Consider the following 20,800-nt stretch of genomic DNA (forward strand, 5'->3'; position numbering starts at 1 on the left):
AATAAATTAAAGCCTCTCATAACACCTTTGCGAGTGTGACCATCTGAATAATCTGCCGTCATCTGTCCCTTTATCAAGTCTGATGTTGCTCTATATGTCACCTATATTATTATCACATATATATATCCTCTAGTTATATGAAGATATAAGTTTATAACATATATGAAATACTCTATATATGAACATACAGTATACCAAAAATATCTATGTGAGAAATTGATCGTGTATATACGTATCAGTCTAGACTCGGTGACAGTATATACATGGTATTTTTGTATGCAAGTTTATCAAAACAACATACATATGTCAATTCTATATGCCCATATATGTTTTGTATAACATTTCTATTTCCCCCTTTTAGGAAAGTGGTCTCAGAGTTTTGGACCCTACTGTTTATAATATCAACATATATTGACAGGCTTTTGTATAATTTTTACATGTGTGCTTTTATATGTACATATATATCATATATGTAAATAAAATATATGCATATACATACATACATATAGTCTACAGTCTACTCCATAAACTATTACCTATTTAATTTTCTCTATATTAATGTGACGTGTCTAACATTGTTTAGAGCAAACAGAAACCCACTGTAGAAGAAAAACATGTAAAGCAGCTCTTCACAAGACAAAGAGTGTCTGCACAAATTTAATGTCCGCGCCTCACCATAACATAATTCATGCAAACATCTGTTATATTGCATTTTTATCTTCTGTTACTCACCGTCTCGTAGGTAATGATGAATTTTATCATGTGGCCCACAGGCATGTTCTGGGTAAGGAACGCTCTCTGGCTGGGCAGGGCTGGCTCGTAGTGGATTTTCGCTGGTGGGAAAAAAAACAGTACACCATGAATCCCAATAACTGTGTGCTCTTCTTAGATCCAGTAATCCTCGCCCTCCATCCCTGGTATCACCTGGTGTACTTTAAATGTAATGTAGGACAAATGCTTCAGTGGAGACGGAGTAAAAAGAGGTAAATAAAAATAAGTGAGGAAGGATAGCACACTAGTGTTAAAGCTAGTGGGCTGACAGATCATTTGCAAAACAATACAATTTTGGTGAAAAAAATGTCATTATAAAGATTAAAAAAATATAAATGTTTTAAAATTAAAGTATCTTCACAAACACATCCTTTCATTGTTTCTTTTTTTAATCTCCTATTAAGGCCTAACACTGTGATAAACCATGTTGTTGCAGGCCAGACCACTTTACTGCCAGACCATACCATATAGTACTTGTTTGCCATCTCAGTCTGATTGCGCACTAAGAGATTACATCCATTGCAAAAACTGGAGAATCAAAGTGGATAGCTGGTTAGCAACAGGAAGAACTGAAAGAAAAGAGTAAAGAAACAGACAGTGAATCGACAAGTGATCCCCCTCCAAAAAGTAAAATTGAGCTTCTTATATGTTTCCCCTTATTTCAGTTCATTCCTGAATGACCATTACCACTCAAATAAAAAGTGTTCCAAAAAAAAAATGAGCAAAACAGTTTTCACCCTCCAGATGATGTTGTAGGAGGCTTCTGATGCAGAAATTAAAGGGTTTTCTAATTTTTTTGCATGTATAATGTTTTAGTAAGTTTTTAGGAAAAGTGGGAGTAGAATTTCTGTATTTGTACTAACATTGTATGAACATATATACAGAACAACTTAGGCTTCATTTTCCTATTTAGCACCATAATAGTATACATTATGAATGATAATAACACAACAGTCATATCTTTATGAATAGTCATTTATTAATAAAAAATGTAGGATAAGATTTACATTACAAATCTACATGTTCTATTTAACTAAAACTAAATTTTGTGATAGTCCACAGAGTGTAGAGTCACAGTGTATACAATCTCTCCATGCTGGTGGCATTCTGAAATGAAAAAAAAAGAAAAATAATGAGATACATACAGTATACAAGATAAATATGAGTTTTATTTGTAGTAGATAACCTGAAAGAATAGGTAGACAGTATTATGTGACTGTGGGAAGGATTAGGATTAGATCTTGGATCCTCACTCTGAACGCTTCCACCACTCTGCCTGGCCTTTTATGGCCTCTATTATCATACTGAAGGAATGCATGCATCCATCCCCCAGAACATATGCCTGTTGCATTGTTCAGGCACAGGTGAGAATGGTCTGCAATGTGGGCGTGAACAAAGCAACAAACATCCCCCAACCCATCCCAGAACATTCAGAACCTGTTTCCAGTCTCCACATGCAACAAGCAGCTATTGGGCAAACACACGAAGCTCAAAAAAGCCCAGGATCAGTTAAAAGTTGTTGTTTTTTTTAACTGATTAGATGCAGATCAAGTTTTAAATGCTGCTACAGATAGAGTTTCAAATACCAAAAACAATTACTTCATTTATTCAATTCTGGTCTAAACTATAAAGAAATAACAGATAAAACACATATAGGACTTAGTTACAGTGAATCAATGCATATATTATATTTCTAATGGTATTTTTTTCCATATGTGAACAAGTGATAAGTTCAATGTCTCCATGTAATGTGTCAGGCTAGCACAAAGACGCAGTGTTGTAAAATTGCAACATAGACACAACATGCTCAAAATCAAATTTGATATATGATTTCCACAATAACTTAACATCTACATGTTGTAGACAATGTATTAAACACGAATAAAAATATTTCAGGTAATTTACTTACTTGAATTTTGACAAATCCAGTCAGGTGAAACGAGGAGATGAGCTCGGAGGAAAGTTCGCAGGTGGTGTGAGTTCATGGTCAGATGGCCGGACCTATGAACACCTATTCTATCCAATAGCATTGTGAGGATTGCTTGCTCTGGCGAGTGAAGCAACATCTGGCCAAAAGCCAGCATTTTAACGAATGAACCAGCGGAAGATGTGAAACATCATTTAGAAACTGTCAAGAGCCTGTCAGCGAGCTCAAAATAATGCCCTTAATACTAAACAAAATTGATGAGCCCAATGCAGTAAAATTGAAAAACAGTGACATGATAAGTGGCTCCAAACTAATTTGACATGGTCACTTAGACATTCAAATGACAGCACTGTACACATGACATAAGACCTGTCAAGTAGTGTCATATCCATAATGCTGCTTGTTTTGACAACGCCAGCTGACTTAATGGCAGGAAATGCCTTCTACCTCATTATTTGTCAGGCAGATGTTAAACTGTCGATGGCTAAATGAGACGTATTCTGGCATCTTATTCTTTTGAACGCTTAATGTGCTCTACAGTGACAACACTGTCATCGTCTCTTACGTGCACAAATGTGCCGTGACACCTTAGGGGAACTTCACCACAACTCAGCGTCACGGTTAAATCAAGATGACGTGTATAAACAGGTTCAATGCGAAGCCAGTTTAACAAAGGATTAAGTACACAAATCTGCTGCAGTGTGCTCAGAAGGTGTGCTCAAAGGGCTCGTTGATGGATAGGGCTGGAGTAGCGCTTGTGAACGCACATCTGCCATTTGCAGCAATCACATTATTATACTATTGTCCTACATTCTGTCTGGCATCCAGCAGTTTCCAGACTTTTACTTTTGAAGGCGCTTCTCTTTTGGCACCTTCTGAAAAGGTGGCCTAAATTACAAACCTTATCCACCACAGGGTAAATACTGAGGATTTCTTCCCTGTCAATATAACTGAAAGAGCAGCTCGGAGAAAGACACACTATCTTCAACTTCACAACTTTTCAGTGTTTGCTGTTGGATTGGTATAACTTTAAACTGCACACACAAACATAAGAAGGAGGACACAAAAGGAGGCACAGATTATTTTGTATGAAGAGTATACCAAAAATTCAAGCTTTTTATTATTCTATTTACTCATGAGGTGAGTGGGAGTGCAGCATATTCCCATTTCGGGCCATGTTTGTCTGTCAGTCAGTCTTTCCACCACTCCAGATCCAGATTGAGATACCTCAATAACTACTGGATTGATAACTATGATATTTGGTACAGATATCTATGGGGCCCATAGGATGAATCCTGAGGACTTTTAGGATCCTCTGAGTTTTACTCTAGCACAATTATGTGACTGATGCGTGTGTTTTTTGTGAAGTGTCTCAAACATGCTGGCTGCGGGTCGTCCACTAATCAGAGGGTTGGTGGTTCAGTTCCTGGCCCCTCCAGTCTGTATCTTTGGGCAAGATATTGAACCCCAAAATTGTATGTATGTATCATCAGTTTCATCGTGTGTGTGTTTGTGGTGCGTGTGTGTGTGTGTATAGTAGCAGTACACTAAGTACACTATAGTGTATAGTACAAACTCAAGTGTTGAACATCAGTTCAAGTTTTTTGGGGGCATTTTTAACTTTATTGTGATAGAGAGAGAGAGGCAGGAAGGTCAGGGAGAGAGAGAGTAGATGACATGCAGCAAAGGGCCGCCGGTCGGACTCGAACCCACAGGTCGGACTCTTATTATTGGGAACAGTAAGAAAATAAAGTATAGTCTAAGTGCATACTGAATACAGTCAGTTTTTAAAATGATGAAAGCAGGAATCAGGAAAAGCATTCCCTTTGTGAAATCTAACCTGCAGTCAGATACCTATTGTATCATTTCCTGTTAATAAAATGGTGACATAGGTTGATATATTTATGCTAACAGTTTAAACAGCATTGTATAATGCTGTATAGAATTAGCATGAAGTATTGATTCGGGACACAGTATATATTTGCTTAATGTCTGCATGTTAGCCATTTCATTGTGGTCATGTTAACATGCAGACGTTAGCATTTAGCTCAAAGCACCACTGAGATACAGCCTCATAGAGCTGCTAGCATTGGTCTTGTTAAAGCATGATGCCAAAATGACGTTGGTAGATGTTATAGTAAAAGCACAATCCTTAAGTGTAAAGTGACATGCAATATACACTTTGGCATACTTAGTTTTTTTTATCAACTACTAATGTTAAAAAATTATGACATTACACTAAATAAAGCTTTACTTTTAAGAATATGTCTTTTTTCTTTTCATCTTTTCCTCAGTTACTTGTCTGTATTCTCTACTGGTTTCAGTACCATGTGTACAAAGAACGAGTCCACGTGTCCTTTAATCAGCTTTAGAACCTGCTCTCACTCCCAGATTGAGTGACTTGGTGGACAGCAACTGAATTTGAGTTATTATTTTCTAATGATACATCTGTTACAAAACCACAGCGCATATATTTCCATCTCTAAGTGTAACTCAATTATTCATGAATATCTACCTATAAAATATATGGTCCCATTTAGACCTTTCCAGTATGCAGCACTAGACAAATTGACCTAGTTTCAACCTCCTTGACTCCTTAATTTACATGTTATTATATTGAAAATGTAGTCAGTTTTATTAATTTATAAGAGCAATCTCTGTGATGTCAATCAGTATCCTGAACCATTTGAGTCAAACTGTCCCTCCTTTGTAGTTTGGCCACACATCTTACGTTACTTAGAAAGGATGGAGGGTGAAGGTCAAAAAAAAAAAAAGGCATTTTTCCTTGGATCAGACGTGGAAGAGTACAGCAAGTTTCTTCCCTGAAGGACTCCCATTTGACAGCTCATCAGACTCTCTCTATGCATCACTCGGCCATCTTTGGAAAACAGCTGCAGGTTCAAGAGCATCTCATGGCTCCGGAGCAATCTGCACAACTGCTGGTTCCTGACCCTCAACACCCGGACTTCTAAGGACGCTGTTTCCCCCAGAGTAGATTTCTCTCGGTCTTTTCATCGTCTTTCTGTCTGTCTTAATCTTACTTCCTCCTCTTAAAGTACGCTGGCATTTGATCCGCTTTCACTTAATTTTTCTGAATGCACTACTGGAAAACGTTGACCTTGCTTTCTCATTTTCCTCTGTCACTGACCTGTGAGTCATACCTGTGGTAGCCTTGAGCGAGGGCCTTCAATTTTCCATTACTTTCTCACTCTGAACTTTTAACATAGCACACAGGCACTTTCAGTGTCTTTGGCTGTCAGAGGGATGAGGAAAGTGAAACATGAAAAGCCACTCAAATCAAGACATAACATCAAAGGGACGATGATTCAAAAATGCAGCTTCCGAATGGCAATTTATAAAGAGGAGTGCAAAAAAAAACTTTAAAAAGTATGAAAAAAGCTAAAGCTAGCTATAACTGAAGTCTAGTTCATGGCAGTGCCTGTGTTTGCTGTGAAACTGGATTATCTCTTTCATCCTGAAAAGCCAACAGTGCAGTGCAGAGCATATGAAGTAACAAGCCATTGTGGAGAAGAAAAACTACTCACATGCATGACCTCTTGCTAGGTGTGGAGCCAAGATAATGTCCACGTGAGGAGAGAGAAAAAAAAAGCCTCCGTACTGGACTTAATATTCAATGACTGCCATGTGTCAACGTTGTGATTTAACCAAAGATGTAAGCAGCTCTTATAACTCTGGGCAGGTATCCATACGGATGGGCAATTAAAAAAAAAAAAAAGGTAATAACGACAGATGGGTTTTAAAAAATAGCTATGCTCACTTTCATAAATCTATGAGGCCATCAGAAAAAGGCAGCAGTATTCAGCAGCCACTTAATCCAAATGTTAAAGATAGAGTCCTACATCTGTGCGCACGTTACATCACAGATCTTTTATTTAATTACGGACTAAGCCCCTTGACTCTGGCAGCAGACACCCTCCCCCATCTCTCCATACACACACTGTAGTTTCCAACATTACTTAATAATTTCTGCTTCTGGTCTTGACAAAAATAGACTCATGGAGGATGATCCTTTTGGCTAAAATTGCCCTCATTAGCTTAGAAATTCATCTAACTGTGGTTTAATATTGGATGGCTTTTAATCTCCAGGGAATAAATACCTAAGTAAACATAGCTGGAGCCTCAAACATTAGACACATTTAATTTTGACAACTCATTTAAATGCCCTGAGAAACTATTGTCTTAATCTGCATTTTACTGAAAGTGAGATCCTAGATGAGCACACTATTACCTGGTGGGGTGAGAGCACTAGCCTACTGGTTTGAACTGAGTAGGCTGTGTTGGAAAAAGGTGATGCAAGTTTTTGTTTTGTTTTTTTTCACTGACTCTTTTGGTTTGTTTGTTTATGCTAGACCAGAGTGTCACTGCAAAACTCTTCTCCAATGCTTTACCGCACAAACATTTACCTATAAGATGAATGCAAGACAGCCAAACCATTCCACACAATCCTGATGAGGCAGGATTCATGCCTGATAGGAATTTATTAGTTTTCAAACTCTCTTTTTGATTGATGCTAATTTAAAACACAGTATAAGTTCTAAATAAGTTTTGCTATTGCTACACAGCCTACATTAGCATTAATAGCTGTTTACTCACTGTCTGGAAGAAACATTGTGAGGTCAGCATCAAACCATTCCTTTATTCACCATGAGCTGTCTCCAGCGGTGGAAAGCAACACCAATGTTAACTCTTGTTTCGATCACATCTCTTCTCCTACTGAAGTTAGCAAGCTAACCAGCTAGCCACAGCCTGTTCACTTTCTGATAGTGACTTACTGTAGCCTCCAATGTCCCCTGAAGAAGAAGTATCTTGTATTATAGAGATGGCCGAAGCTCTTGCCAAGCAACAATCACCACCAACTGCTCCATGAAGAAACCATGTTCAGAAGCAGAGGAAACGTATAAATGTATAGTCCCTTTAAAGTAAGTTTAGCATGCTAACTTCAGTAGAACAAAAGACGTGATTTAACATTGTTTTCCTCCATCAAGTTTGATGCTGAACTTGCCATGTTCCTTCTAGACTGGTAAGTAAACGGCTGCTAATGCTAACACTGGCCGTGCAGCAATAGCAAAACATACAAATAGCTCCTTTAAATAAGTAGAGCTGTTACACAGAAATAGAACTTGAATTGGTCGATTATGGCATATCACAGGTGCAGCACATCAGTCTGTACGTTGGCTAGAAATATGTTTGATGTAATTTTAGGAACCTCATCACAGTTCTGTAATAACCAAACTAAAGGATGCTTGTCAGAAATTGTTTCTTGATGAAACTGTGTTAATACGTCCTTTTCGATTTTTTTGTAAAAACTCCCCACTGTCAAAATCCTGTTGTTGGCAGGCAGACACAGAAAAGACAAGAGCTTTAGAGGAGAGTCTCGACCATGGTCTGTCCTTTTCGGCATTTGAACATTTTCCATTTGTGAACCAGTCTTTGTAAAACCACATTTACTATATTTGCGTACTCATCAACCCTTACTATATTGCTCATCAGCAGAGATGTGAAATGCACACAGATAGCTAAATTCATTTCCACAGAGTCTAAACTCAGCAAGATAAGAATCACATTGCATTAGTTATCTTCACAATCACTTCAGCTCCCACTTCATGTTTAATCCCTAAATTAAGCTCCATTAGTTTCATTCACAGCCCAGCGGATACTGGCCTAGAATCCTGGCTCACACAGTGTCAGTTGGCAAATAAATCCTAACGCACTGCTTACCTGTTCTCTACTAGTGTAAACAAGGCCCCGGACTAAACTGTGAGTGGCAGATGTAATAGTTTCCTCACCACTGCCCATGCCTGCTGTCATTACAGCAGCTCCTCCTCCATGAGAAGATAGATGGCAACGTCAGATACGGTGTTGCTTGGCTGCCTGTCAGGTTCAGTTGTACTCGCATGAAACCCGCCTTTAGTCAGGGTAGGCTACAGTTACTTTTCCAAGTGACATGAAGAACTTTAGCATCACCCACTCAACAATAAATGCCCACATGGACACATATACGTACACACAGCCAGACAGTTAGCCTGCTCTGCCAGGGACTTCCTACTTGATAAAGAGAGACAGAAAAACACATTGAAACAAAATGTTAATTTAGTAACCGCAGAGCTGTCTCTGTAACTATTGCTGAATATTAGACTGTATGCCTGATTGCATTATACTCCAACTGCATGCTGTGAAAGCCTAATTAGTTTTTTTGTTATGCAGTCTCAGAATGAATATACATGGGAACCTACTTACATACCAACTAAAACATGCATACTTCACCCATGTTTTCTAAAGTCAACACATGGCCAAAATCCTAATTTCCACATTTATCCTTTTCATGCATAGCAATTTCATATGCAGTGAAACCAAACAGTCCATAAATCATTGAGATGAGCGAGAGAAGTGGTACCAAAAAAAGGAAAAAAAGAAACAAAATTGACGGAACTCATTATAAAAGATGGATGGATGAATGGGGAGATAAATCCAGGAGCCAAGAGCAGGACAAACATAATATATTAGGGAACACACAGCTCATATCCAGTAATTCCATTGGTGTGTGTGAATACAGTGGTGGGTGTCTTTTGATGTAAAGCACCTTGTGGACACTCTGAAAGTATTCATTTCTGTGTTCATCCATCTACTCATTCACTGATTCAAAAGCAAGTGCCCGGAGAATTAATTAGGGATGTCAGAAACAAAAGTCTGCAACAGAGGAGCCAAACACAAGAAGCTATGGATACTGCGAACAGCACTTTGCACTTCAACTGTCCGAGAGAGGCTTGGAATCATCTAGAGTCATTGTCATCATTCCCACTGTCTGTGTTAAGCTCTCCACCTTCACTCTCCCATTAACTCAGGTTCACCCGCTTCCAGAAAATTAAAACGAAACATGTCACACAGATGACTTCAAGCAGCAATCATATCTTTTATTTATCCACGACAGCTTTTGGGAGAGGTGACGTCTCAATCACTGGCCTGACTTTGGCTTTTGAGAGTCCCTGTCATCCTCCCTACACTGATTTAAGGCCAAAGCGTGGCACGGTGGCATCTGAGCCAGAGCAATCCGGGCTGCATAATTCAACACCGCTCTCAAACCTGTCTCATTAAGGATCCTGGCCGTGGTCCACGGCTTGGAGTATGAGGCTTTGAGTGACAGATCTGTTGCCAGCATAGTACAAACAGGCACAGACCCAGAGTAAGCTCCAGCTTCAGATCCAGCTCCGGCCCCTTCCAAACCTATCACAACAAGCCTGGACTCAAGTTTCAGCATCGACCAGCACCAACTCCACTCTTAGTTTGTGACAAGCAATGGACAAAAGGCAAAAATCCAGACCCAACTCATAATCAGCACTATTCTCTCCTGCAGTTGATTATAAGTTGGAATGCAGGTTCCTATTTCCTGACCAGGAAATGCACATGGCTGCCACACATTTAAGAAAACACATTACGGTATATCTGCAGTAATGTCTGCTGCTAATTAAAAAGACTTCACACTCTTTTCCCATATGGTTGTAAATGTTATGCTAGTTGGTTCAATTAAAACTTTCTGGTTCTTGTGAACAGGCAAAAAAAAAAAAACACTTTTCTGCAGGGGTCCATATTTTCCACTCCTTGGCAGCTCAATTGCGGAGAGGTCGGTAATGACGTGTTTGGCACTTTCAACTTCCCACGGCCGACCACAACGAATGTCTCATTAGCCCCCAGTTAAAGTATCGGCCTTGCTCTGGTTCAAAATCCAATCCAGGCAATTCTTCAGCCCAGGGCACAACCTCAGACAGAATTTACTTCAGCCAAAGTGACTGCCACACCACACAGCCAGGGAAGATTTAGGGGGGAAATCATAAATTTATCTGCATGGATGCACAGTTTGCCATGTTTGACAGACGTGGTGAGAGAGGAGGATATTTGCCTTCTGCATCAGTGAGAATTTCATTTAGCGAGTCGACAGAGGTGGGAGACGCAGCACTGACCTGCCAAATGAGGGGGGCAGGTGACAATCACAGCTCTGCACAAGAAAGTGTCGGTGGCAGTCATCACCCTGGCCCACTCAGCACCCTGCTCAAACATATAAACAGAAATGCAGCTTTATTTAATGAGCAAGTTGCACAGATTTGTTAGTAAATTGAATCTTGTGTGGTGTGGTGGGGCTATTTGTAAATATAATTTACAGGCTGATTTTAATTTACACAGCGTACACAGACTATTAAACTTAACTTTACTGGAGTCATTGCTATTTTCCAGTAGCTGACCCCCCCCACCCCCAACTATGCATATCGGAAATTAAATTGGCCAATTTACAACATTACTGGAGCAAAATTCAGCATTTCCATCATGTAATCAAGACTATGCGGACATTTTGTACACTATGTTTACACATAAACTTTGATCCTTTGAAAAACAGGTCATCGCCTGTCATGAAATGCCACACTGTGCACATACAGATAAGCTGCTGTGTTCATTACGCATGTATTCGACAGGGAAGGGGGGAAAAAAGAGCTTCTAAGGAGATACCTAGAAATTATGCACAGGTTTATAAATTAAACAGATTTCTCTCCATTAGATCATGTTTTGTATTTTTATGGATTGCGATTGTGACAGTCTGCTTAAAGAGGGAGATGTTCCAGCCATTTATGCAAACTTTGTGGTAAAATAAAGTTTAATAGGTGGTTAAATGATATTGTGATGGCTCCATGATCCGCTGTACATCATTCATTTTAGACTCACTGCAGACAGTCTGGCTCTTAATTGCAGAGCTCTTATGCACTTAACTCCTGTTCTCTTACATGTATTTCCACTAAACTTAAGCCTCTGGTGATAATTGAAACTCACCCACCAGAGTGTTTCTGTGCAACAAAGGAAGCTCTTGTCTTCTAAGACAGCTAGATATTTTTGGATGCTGAAAATGAGAAATTCATATATATTTTCCGTTCTCTAAACTTGCTCCCTAGTAACTTTGAGGATTATTTAAAAAAGCAACAACCCTTAGCTCTTTAGAGCAGAAACTACCAAAATTAAAGATCTCCAATATCCTAAAGTTTGGACAATCTTGTCTCAAGGAAGCCAAATTATTATTTCATATACCACTACTTTCATAAAATAATGATTTTACCATTTTTGCTTTGTGCGTGCGTGGCACTATTGCCTCACAGCAAGAAGAGCCTGGGTGTGGACCTTACCCAGGCCTCTGTGTGTGAAGTTTGCTTGTTCCCCTTTTGCCTGTGTGGGTCTCCTCTGGGTGCTCTGGTTCAGCTTAGGTGAAGTGGAAACTCTAAACTGCTATGAATGTGTGAATGTGTTTGTCTGTCAAAATGTTTTATCTCTGTGACAGACTGGCAAAATGTCAAGGATTTGCCCTGCCTCTCACCCACTGCAAGCTGGGGCAGGCGGCAGCCTCCTGTGACCCTGCGCATGAAAAGCTGCCATGGAAAGTGCACGTCGTCCTTTTTTTTTTTTCTTCCTTCTCTCACTCTTCTTGTCACTGTAGTGAACTTGGGAGCAGGACTGCAGTTGACAATGATTTTCACTATTTGTTAATTTGATCTTTTTTTTTTTTCTGATAATTGATTAATAGGCCGGGACCGATAAATGAAGCCAACACGGGAAAAAAACGGTTTTGGTCTATATTGCTAATTTCCTCCTTCATGACAGCTGTACAGGGGATGAATTTTTATATCACCTTTATGTTACCTGTTTATTAAGGCTTAAAGTTATGTATAATTGAGGGCATGCCGCTTTGAGTTATAGGTGGGTAAGCATGTGTCACTCAAAGTGGCACACCCTCAATTACTTTAAGCTTTAATTAAAATTTAAACTGATGAGTTACATAATTTTTTGTACCAGGCTGTAAACATGTTTATTTCTATTGTAATGTTGAACATTTTAAATGGGAGTCTATGGGGACTGACTTGTTTTTGGAGGAACTGCATCTTTGGCTTCTTCTTTCAGTCCCAAAAGTTGCCGCTTGGTTTTGTCCCATCGTAAGTTGAAAACCCAAAGATGTTCAATTTACCATGATGTAAACCAGAAAAGACAAAGTGTCACATTCAAGAAGCTGCAACCAGTTACTTCTTGGCTTTTAATTGTTTAATAAATGACATAAACAGCAATTACGTTATCAAAGTTGTTGTCAATAATTTTCTGTTGATTGATCGATTGCTTAATTGACTATTTGTTTTGGCTCTACTTTGGAGGAAATGCAGACATAGACTCCTTACTGATGGCATTCAGTGTTCAGTTCAATACTCTATAGTCTATAACAACAATCACATCAAATATTTTAGCACTCCAAATTCAATGTTCTGTCCTTTTACAATCAATAATCACAAATGAATCCGTGAAGAGTAGGAATGAACAGTATATTGATGTGGATCACTGGATAAAGCTCTACACTTAAGGGTGCACAGACCCTTCCTGGTCTCTCAGCTGTGGATAAGGAAGACAGTCAGGCGGAACAGACAGTGCCTTCACAGGAGACGGCCTGTTTCCCCGCTGAGGACGCTGTTATCTCTGTGTCATGCCTCATCAGCCCCTGAGAGAGCTGTTACTGTACTCTACCTGCCATATGGCCGTCACAGCAGAACCCAGCCGGACATTCTTCCGCCCCACACGTTCTGCCAGACACTCTGAAAGCTGTTGGGTGCCTCCCTGTGGAGAGACAGATATTACAATTTAATGTGGGCTTAAAACCCATATATGCCCTCCTTCCCTGGAAAAGACAGGCTGCTTGAAGTTAAAGGGTCACTTCACCCAAATTACATAACAAGAAATCCCTAGTGGTGTCTAATCAGCCATGCCAATAAAAGTTATGTTTGCCAAGATTTTTATGTATCTGCCTCTGAGACTTTTGCTGACACCCCCAATACAGCAAAACATTTTCACTCTGGTATGCAAGCAAGTAGAAATGACATTTAATGAAATGAACCACAGAACTAGCTAAACACAATTTTCAGACAAAACAATTTTCTTCCAAAGGTATAAAATACTTGTACTTTTTATTGTAAAAAAAGAAACATAATGAAAAACAGGACAACATAAAGGCTGAATGTAAGCACAAGTGCAAGTACAAAAGAAGAAAATACACTAAAGAAAAGGAGCTATGTGTGTTGTGTTTGAGATGTGTGTTGTAACGCTGTTTGCCTTTACTTTTTCATGATGTATGATTGAGCAAGCCCATTATAGTTCACATTTGGTGCTGCTTTTACTGCTTTTTGTCATGGTAATTCCTTCAGGAAATAGCTGGAATACAATAATAAGCAAACTGCTGCAGGAGGAAAAAGTGGAGAAAAATTTGCTAATTTCTAAGGCCTCCTAGTTTGTCCCTTCATCTTGACAGCCTGTTTCTTTTTTTCTTTTTTCTTTTTTTAGCATTCAGTCCTTTTACACTCAACCACTGTGAGAGAGAGAGAACGTTCAAAAGCAGCAACACAGACGCAAAACAGTATGGAACCATAACTTTCATGCTGAGGGAGCACGCAGAAAATAGGAAAATCCAATACAAGACTACTGCTGAAACTGTTTAACATTACTGGTCAATGACGTTTCAAGGACAAAGTAAGGCGATGTGTTTGTTGGGACGTGGCTTGAACGAAATGTACGGTGCTGTGTTGAGAGGCTGGGTGCTCAGTTTTATATTGACGTAGAGCAGAAATCCAATGTGGTCCCCAGGTTTGAAAAAAAAAAAAGAAAAAGCACTCAAGTAAACAATTTGCAGTCTAGAGAAGGACATGAGCTGCATACCTTTATCTTGAACTCTTGAGCAGACCCCGCTGTGTTCTCCAGAAGTGGCAGCAGTCCTCCAGCTGCTGCAGCATACATGAGGAAGAACAGGAAGGACATCTGGGATGGCTCCATGCCAAAGACAGACCTGCTACACAGTCCGAGCTCCTCTCTTAGTTCTGATAGAAAGGGATGAACGAATACATGCTGTGCTGTAGCTCTCACACTTACAGTGATAATATGCATTCCCCTGCAATGACAGACAACATTACTCTGTGGATAACCTGACTACTTATCTAGCGCCATCGTTAGGTCAGATTTTTCAATTTATCCAATTCTTTAATTTATGACTAAATACTGCAAAACTAATGATATAAGATGGTGATCATGTTAAACATTACATCTGTTAACATTCTTACATTTACTTTAACTGCTAATGAGACTAATTTTGCACCATCATCATCATCATCATCATCATCATCACCGTCAGTATTATTATTATTATTATTATTATTATTATTGTAATGAGCGTAACAGACCCAGCAGCTATGATGGCTGTAAATTCCTAAGCTCCATTCAGGAGGACAGCATTACAGGGGGGAGGTGTCTGACAAAAACTTTCATTGTTCTCCTTGATAATTTAACTCATCCTTTCAGATGGCATTTTAACCACAGAACATGGTTTATAATGGACATACACATTCCACTAGACAAAGCCAAATGCCAAAATTCACAAGGGATGCCGGAGGAAGGGGACGGGAGGCAGAGACACTGCGTGAGGTGAATTTGAGTCAAAAATCATACTCCCTCTCGTTGTCATAACTTCCCCTTCAGAACTTGCCCGAGAATCATCACTTTTTTTTTCAGTTTCTTCAGAGTAATCCAGTGATTGTTGAAACAGTCTAATTAAACCATCTAATATGAAATGGAATTTTTTTTTCCTTTATTCATTCTTTCATTAGATAAATTGAAAGAAAGTAGAAATTGGAAAATGACAAATCAAGTAGGGGGGACTTATAAGACAGAGGAGGTGATATTCAAATCTACTGTTAACCCTGACCAGCAGTCCAGCCATGTTGCTCAATGAACGAGTGCAGGGTCATGCTGTCCAGTTCCACAGCATTGGGAGTCTTCGAAGGATCCTGGACAAACACTGTAGCGCACAATCTGTCAATCTGAGAGCAAAACACAATCACCACAACACACCCACACATGATGGTTTACCCACTGTGAACCAAAGCATCCCATTGATGCAAATACCAACAAAAGATGGATTGACAAATATGATTATGCTGGTGCATTTTCCCAGACATTTTCTACTTCCCCCTTCTACATGAAGCATTTATCATGGACATGAAATTTTGTGGTACCATGTTGAGTTATAAATGTACTCTTGTCCTATTAGTCTAAATGTGGAACAATGCATTATGAATGTGAAATATTATTTTACAACATCCATTTGGGGATTCTTGTTGATTCTGAGAATCATCAAGAATGGAAGGATAATGGAGGATAAAGCTAATCATGAAAATGGGCTGGTCTCTAAAGAAATTCTGTATATCTCCTCATATATACTCACTTAGGACTTTAGAAGGAACACATGTACACCTGCTCATTCATGCAAATACCCAATCAGTCAACTATGTGGCAGCAGCGCAGTATATACAATCATGCAGATACAGGTCAGGAGCTTCAGTTTATGTTCACTTCAAACATCAGAATGTCTCTAGAGTTTTTACTCAGCATGGAGCAGAAGACAAAAAACATCCAGTGAGCAACAGCTCTGTGAACAGAAACAACTTGTTAATGCGAAAGGTCAGAGGACATGGTCAGACTGGTTGGAGCTGACAGAAAGGCTGCGGAAACTCATATATCCACTATTACAACTGTGGTGGGCAGAAAAGCTTCTCAGAATAAACAACACGTTGAACCTTTAGGTGGATTGACTACAACAGCAGAAGACCATGTCAGCCAAGAAAAGAAACCTGAGGCTGCAGCGGGCACAGACTGGACAGTTGAAGACTGGAAAAACGTAGCCTGGCCTGATGAATCTCGATCTCTAATGAAGCAGCAGATGGTCGGGTCAGAATTTGGCATCAGCAGCATGATTCCATGGACCCAGCCTGACTTGTGTCAATAGTCCACACTGGTGGTGGCACACTCTGAGCCCATTAACACCAGTCAATCATTGTTTGAATGTCACAGTCTATCTGAGTATTGTTGTTGACCATGTGCTTCCCTTTATGGCCACAATTTATCATCTTCTAATGGCTACTTCAAGCAGGATAATGCTCCATGCCACAAAACAAAAGCCGCCTCAAGCTGGTTTCTTGAGTTCAGTGAACTTCAGCGGCCTCCACAGTCTCCAGATCTGAATTCAGTAGAACACCTTTGGGATGTGATAGAACAGGCGATTGGCAGCATGAATGTGCAGCTGACAAATCTGCAGAAATGATGTGATGCAGTCATGTCAACATGAAGGATCATCTCAAAGGAAAGTTTCCAACATCTTGTGGAACCCATGACACGAAGAACTGAAGGTGTTTTGAGAGCAAGTATGTGTTCCTAATTAAGTGCTTGGTGAGTATAAATAGTATATCATCTTACTCTTAGTATACATGCAAAAGTCAACAAGAAATAAATGAAAACACTGCGCATCTCTGACTCAACATGGTCCTAAATACAGAAGACAGTTATGTTAGTCTCTTGCCTCACCTTCCACAGGAACTGGGTGAGGTCCATTAGCACCAGTGGGGATAGAGCAGGGATGCTGGTTCTGTAGGTGAGAACTCTGGCACCCGGCCCACCCAAGTGGTACACCTTCTTGCCAATATTGAATTGTGGGAAGGTCTCTAAGCCCAGCTCCTTTATAAGCTCCAAGATGTGGGTTTGGGTGCTAAAAGAGAAAGGAGGCAGTTTTTTCTTATAAAGCTTCATGATGTTATTGTTTACAGGGTTTCAGGTTTTGCTGTGGGGTTATTAAACTTGCAGCTGATAAATGCATTTTATTTTCAGATGATTGGAGTGGGCTTGAGAGTAGCACATTGCTTGAGTGAGTCCTTGAACAACTGGAATAAAAACGGCAACTCTAAGCACCTGGGAGCGCCCTCTATAAATCAAACTGTCGTCAAAGTGTTCTTGAACAATACACTTAACAAGCTCTCCATTTTGAACTATTCTGCTGTGTAACGGTTGAATATGTGAGAATTTGTGCCGCAAAGGACTCTAAATCCTGCCTGAATTTTCACATAAACTTGTTTGTTCAGGCACGACTTGAACTGAGTTACTGAACAATAATTTCTTCCAAACCTCTGAGAGACAGGGCAGTTTTGAGATGGCTGCTACCTGCAATCTAAGATGGTTTTCTTTAGAAAAAAAGCTTGGATTTACACGGAGGTGCTAGTGGTCCATAAACTGTTGAAAACAGACACTTTACAGAAACTGAAGAAGCAAAGGACCTGAAAGAAAAATTGAGCTCAAACACTTATGAAGCTCTGAAAAGATACAAAAACACTGTGTTATTTTCTACATAGCTGACGCACTCTGTCGTGTTTATTGGATTATTTGTTTGGACCCCCATTAGCTGTTACCATTGCAAAAACTACTCTTCCAGGGCCCAACAGGAAAAAAGAAATACTCTCATCTTATAATGTAGCTCAAACTAAAGTGAAAATAATATATATGCATATATAATGCACATACACAAATAAATACATACACAGGAAGTAGACAAAATGAAACAAGCCTTAGTACTAGTTTGGAATATTTCGAGCAACACTGCAGCATAGCGTAGACAATGCAATCAATGCGTTCTCACAACCAGCCTACAAGCACAACATAGAACAATACACATCCCCACTCTGTTCTTTTCACAATAAATTATAAAATCCCTGTAAACCCAGTCATAATGGCCTTGAATCTATGAGTCATTAGAAATCTTTTCAGCTGTTCTTTAAGTAATCATATTCAAGGATTTTCTCTTAAATGGGCAATTATAGGAACCTTAATTATTTGTGTGTTCTTAAAACACAAAATCCTAGTCTACAAGATAGTGTGTCAGTAAGGGATATCATATACCCGGCTTATCCCTAGCTGGAGCCAGTCATAACTTGTATCTGGCCAGGTGACAAACAGAGTGTGAGTTATAAAATGACAGTCAGGGAGGGTCAAGTTTTTCTCCAGGGTGAAGGGAATCCAGTAGAGTGCAGGCACGTGCTTCAGTGAACTTAAGTGTTATAGTGATTACAGTTTCTTGCTTGTTTAACTAGTAGGAGTAGAAAGTACAATATTTCCCTGTGAAATGTAGTGCAGCATAAAATGGAAAAACAATGACAACAAGTCACTAACATTACTTAACTAAACTGTAAGTTAAGGCAAAAGCTAGATAGTGGAAACAGTCTAATTCAGAAACTCTGAAGGTAAGAAAGTAAAGCGATTTAAACTAGATCATTAGAAATGGTACGGTCCAGTTTTGGTGTGAAATCATAGTACAATATTCTTTCAGGCATGAATATGAGAAATATATTGTAATATTTACAATTACAGGTAATAAGGATATATAAATCTTTCAACCCCCCTGAACTGTTGTTTGTACCTCTTTTGGGAGGGTCCAAGCCTTAATCAGGGGGGTCAGACTCCCCCAACCCCCCCCCCCCCCCCCCCCCCATCTTTCCAAACCAGGCGCAGTACAAACCACTGCGCCTGGCAAGTGAATTTGTTTGAATTATCATGTGGATTGAGCTCACATGTTAAACTGAGGTCTAAAATTTTCTGCCTGTTCTGACATTACAAACCCTAATGATTTCCTCAAAGGTCTTTTGCTCGCTGAGCAGTGAATATTACTTTTGCTCATAGTTTCTGATCAACATTACCTTCCTACCCACTGTCCTCCAAAGTCCCAGCGATCAACACCATTGGCTGCTGGTATTGCAGTAGACACTGTGCGACCTCCCACCCGATCTGCATGGCAAACCAGACATGATTTAGTCAGAACGATACCTCTTTACAGCAGCAACTGCTAAACTAAAAGAATCCAGCAGAAAATGACTCACTATTTCAAGTTATCAATTGCTTTCCAATCACGATGCAATTTTACAAACCTTTTCCTTCCAGTATAAGTATCTTCAACTTGGCATCCCTTTTTCTGAGCAAATGAGCTGCACTCAATCCAGATAGTCCGGCGCCAACAATAATAACGTCCCAAATTTCTGCAGTCATAGTCAAGCTCAAGTGACTAGGTTACTTTGTGCCAACTTATCATGTGCTGGTAAACACTGGCGTCAGAGAGAGAAAGAAATCCAGCTCGTATTCCCTTTTCTTCTCCGTATCAATTAGGTTATCTTGCAAAGTCCGGGCAGCTTTCATAACAGTGCACTTTGGAACTGTGAACAACTGAGCTTGTGACCTACTTGGCACAGAATCAGTTGTGTAAATTCCTGCAATAAGAGCCAGGAGCTTTTGATATTTTGAGCAGCAGAGGCATCATCAGAAGTTAAGTTTTGTGAATAAGTAATACTGTGTTGAAAAAAGACTGTAAAAGCTCAAAATGTTCATCTTAATTAAATGAAATTAAATAGTAATACAGTAATAGAGTTGTTTTTTAACACGTAGTGTATTTGTAAAATTAATTTTATTTTTATGGAAGTGAGTGTCATGGTTTGCTATGGCAGACACCTTTTGTTAGTTTTGTTTGGACTTTTCGCACTTCCTGTTTTATTTTGTAATTGGTTTCTTTGTGTGTCTCAGTGTTTTTGCTTTTTGCTTGCTTGGTGATTGTCTGCCCCGCCCTAATGTGTTTCACCTGTGTGCAATCACCCTTGCCTCCTTTGTCTATATAGTCTTTGTGCTCCCCTTTGTCTGGGTCCGTTTGTCTCTGTTGTCTCGCTGTTGATTTCTGGGTTTCCTGTTCATGTCTGGTTGGTCGCAAAGCTGTTCATGTCTGGTTGTTCTCAGTCTGTTCATGTCTGCTTTGTCCTCGGTCTTTTCATGTTGCCTGTTCTTGTCTCCTGTTTTAAGTCCCTGTGTTTCCTTGTGCTTCACCAGTGTTGTGTGTAAGCTTTAAGTTAATAAACCTTTTTGCACCGTCTCCCATGTGTTGGCTGCATTTGGGTCCAGCCAAACCCTGACTAACCCTGACAGCTGTGACAGTGAGTTTGTAATTACATTATAGACAGATGCACTCAAGAACCCCACTATAAATCCAAATCTATTAACACAGTACTGTTTTTATGAATCAAATTTTTTTTTTGTACAATTAAAAGACTTTTATATTGAAAAATTCCAACTGGGACATTCAGTAATGATGAATTAATAGTAAATTAGTTAATAGTAAATCAGTAGCAAAATTATATCAAGCTATTGCCAGTATGGCACAAAAGAGTA

The 20,800-nt window shown here is 39.5% G+C and overlaps 1 protein-coding gene across 1 annotated transcript in view; it reads right to left on the reverse strand.

Moving 5' to 3' along the window:
- The window catches only part of si:ch211-127i16.2 (probable flavin-containing monoamine oxidase A), a 42,273-nt gene extending 22,522 nt beyond the window's left edge, over positions 1–19,751 (reverse strand). The window contains exons 1-8 of the mRNA XM_056404455.1: positions 19,519–19,751; positions 19,291–19,378; positions 17,135–17,315; positions 15,480–15,594; positions 14,441–14,598; positions 13,259–13,348; positions 10,675–10,759; positions 733–833 (exon numbers count right to left, since the gene is read on the reverse strand). Of these exons, the coding sequence (XP_056260430.1) occupies positions 733–833; positions 10,675–10,759; positions 13,259–13,348; positions 14,441–14,598; positions 15,480–15,594; positions 17,135–17,315; positions 19,291–19,378; positions 19,519–19,636 (936 nt within the window). The 5' untranslated portion in view covers positions 19,637–19,751. The remainder of the gene's footprint in view (positions 1–732; positions 834–10,674; positions 10,760–13,258; positions 13,349–14,440; positions 14,599–15,479; positions 15,595–17,134; positions 17,316–19,290; positions 19,379–19,518) is intronic.
- Between the last annotated feature and the right edge of the window lie 1,049 nt (positions 19,752–20,800).

The sequence above is a fragment of the Seriola aureovittata genome, chromosome 18 (assembly GCF_021018895.1).
Source record: "Seriola aureovittata isolate HTS-2021-v1 ecotype China chromosome 18, ASM2101889v1, whole genome shotgun sequence".
NCBI lineage: Eukaryota > Metazoa > Chordata > Actinopteri > Carangiformes > Carangidae > Seriola > Seriola aureovittata.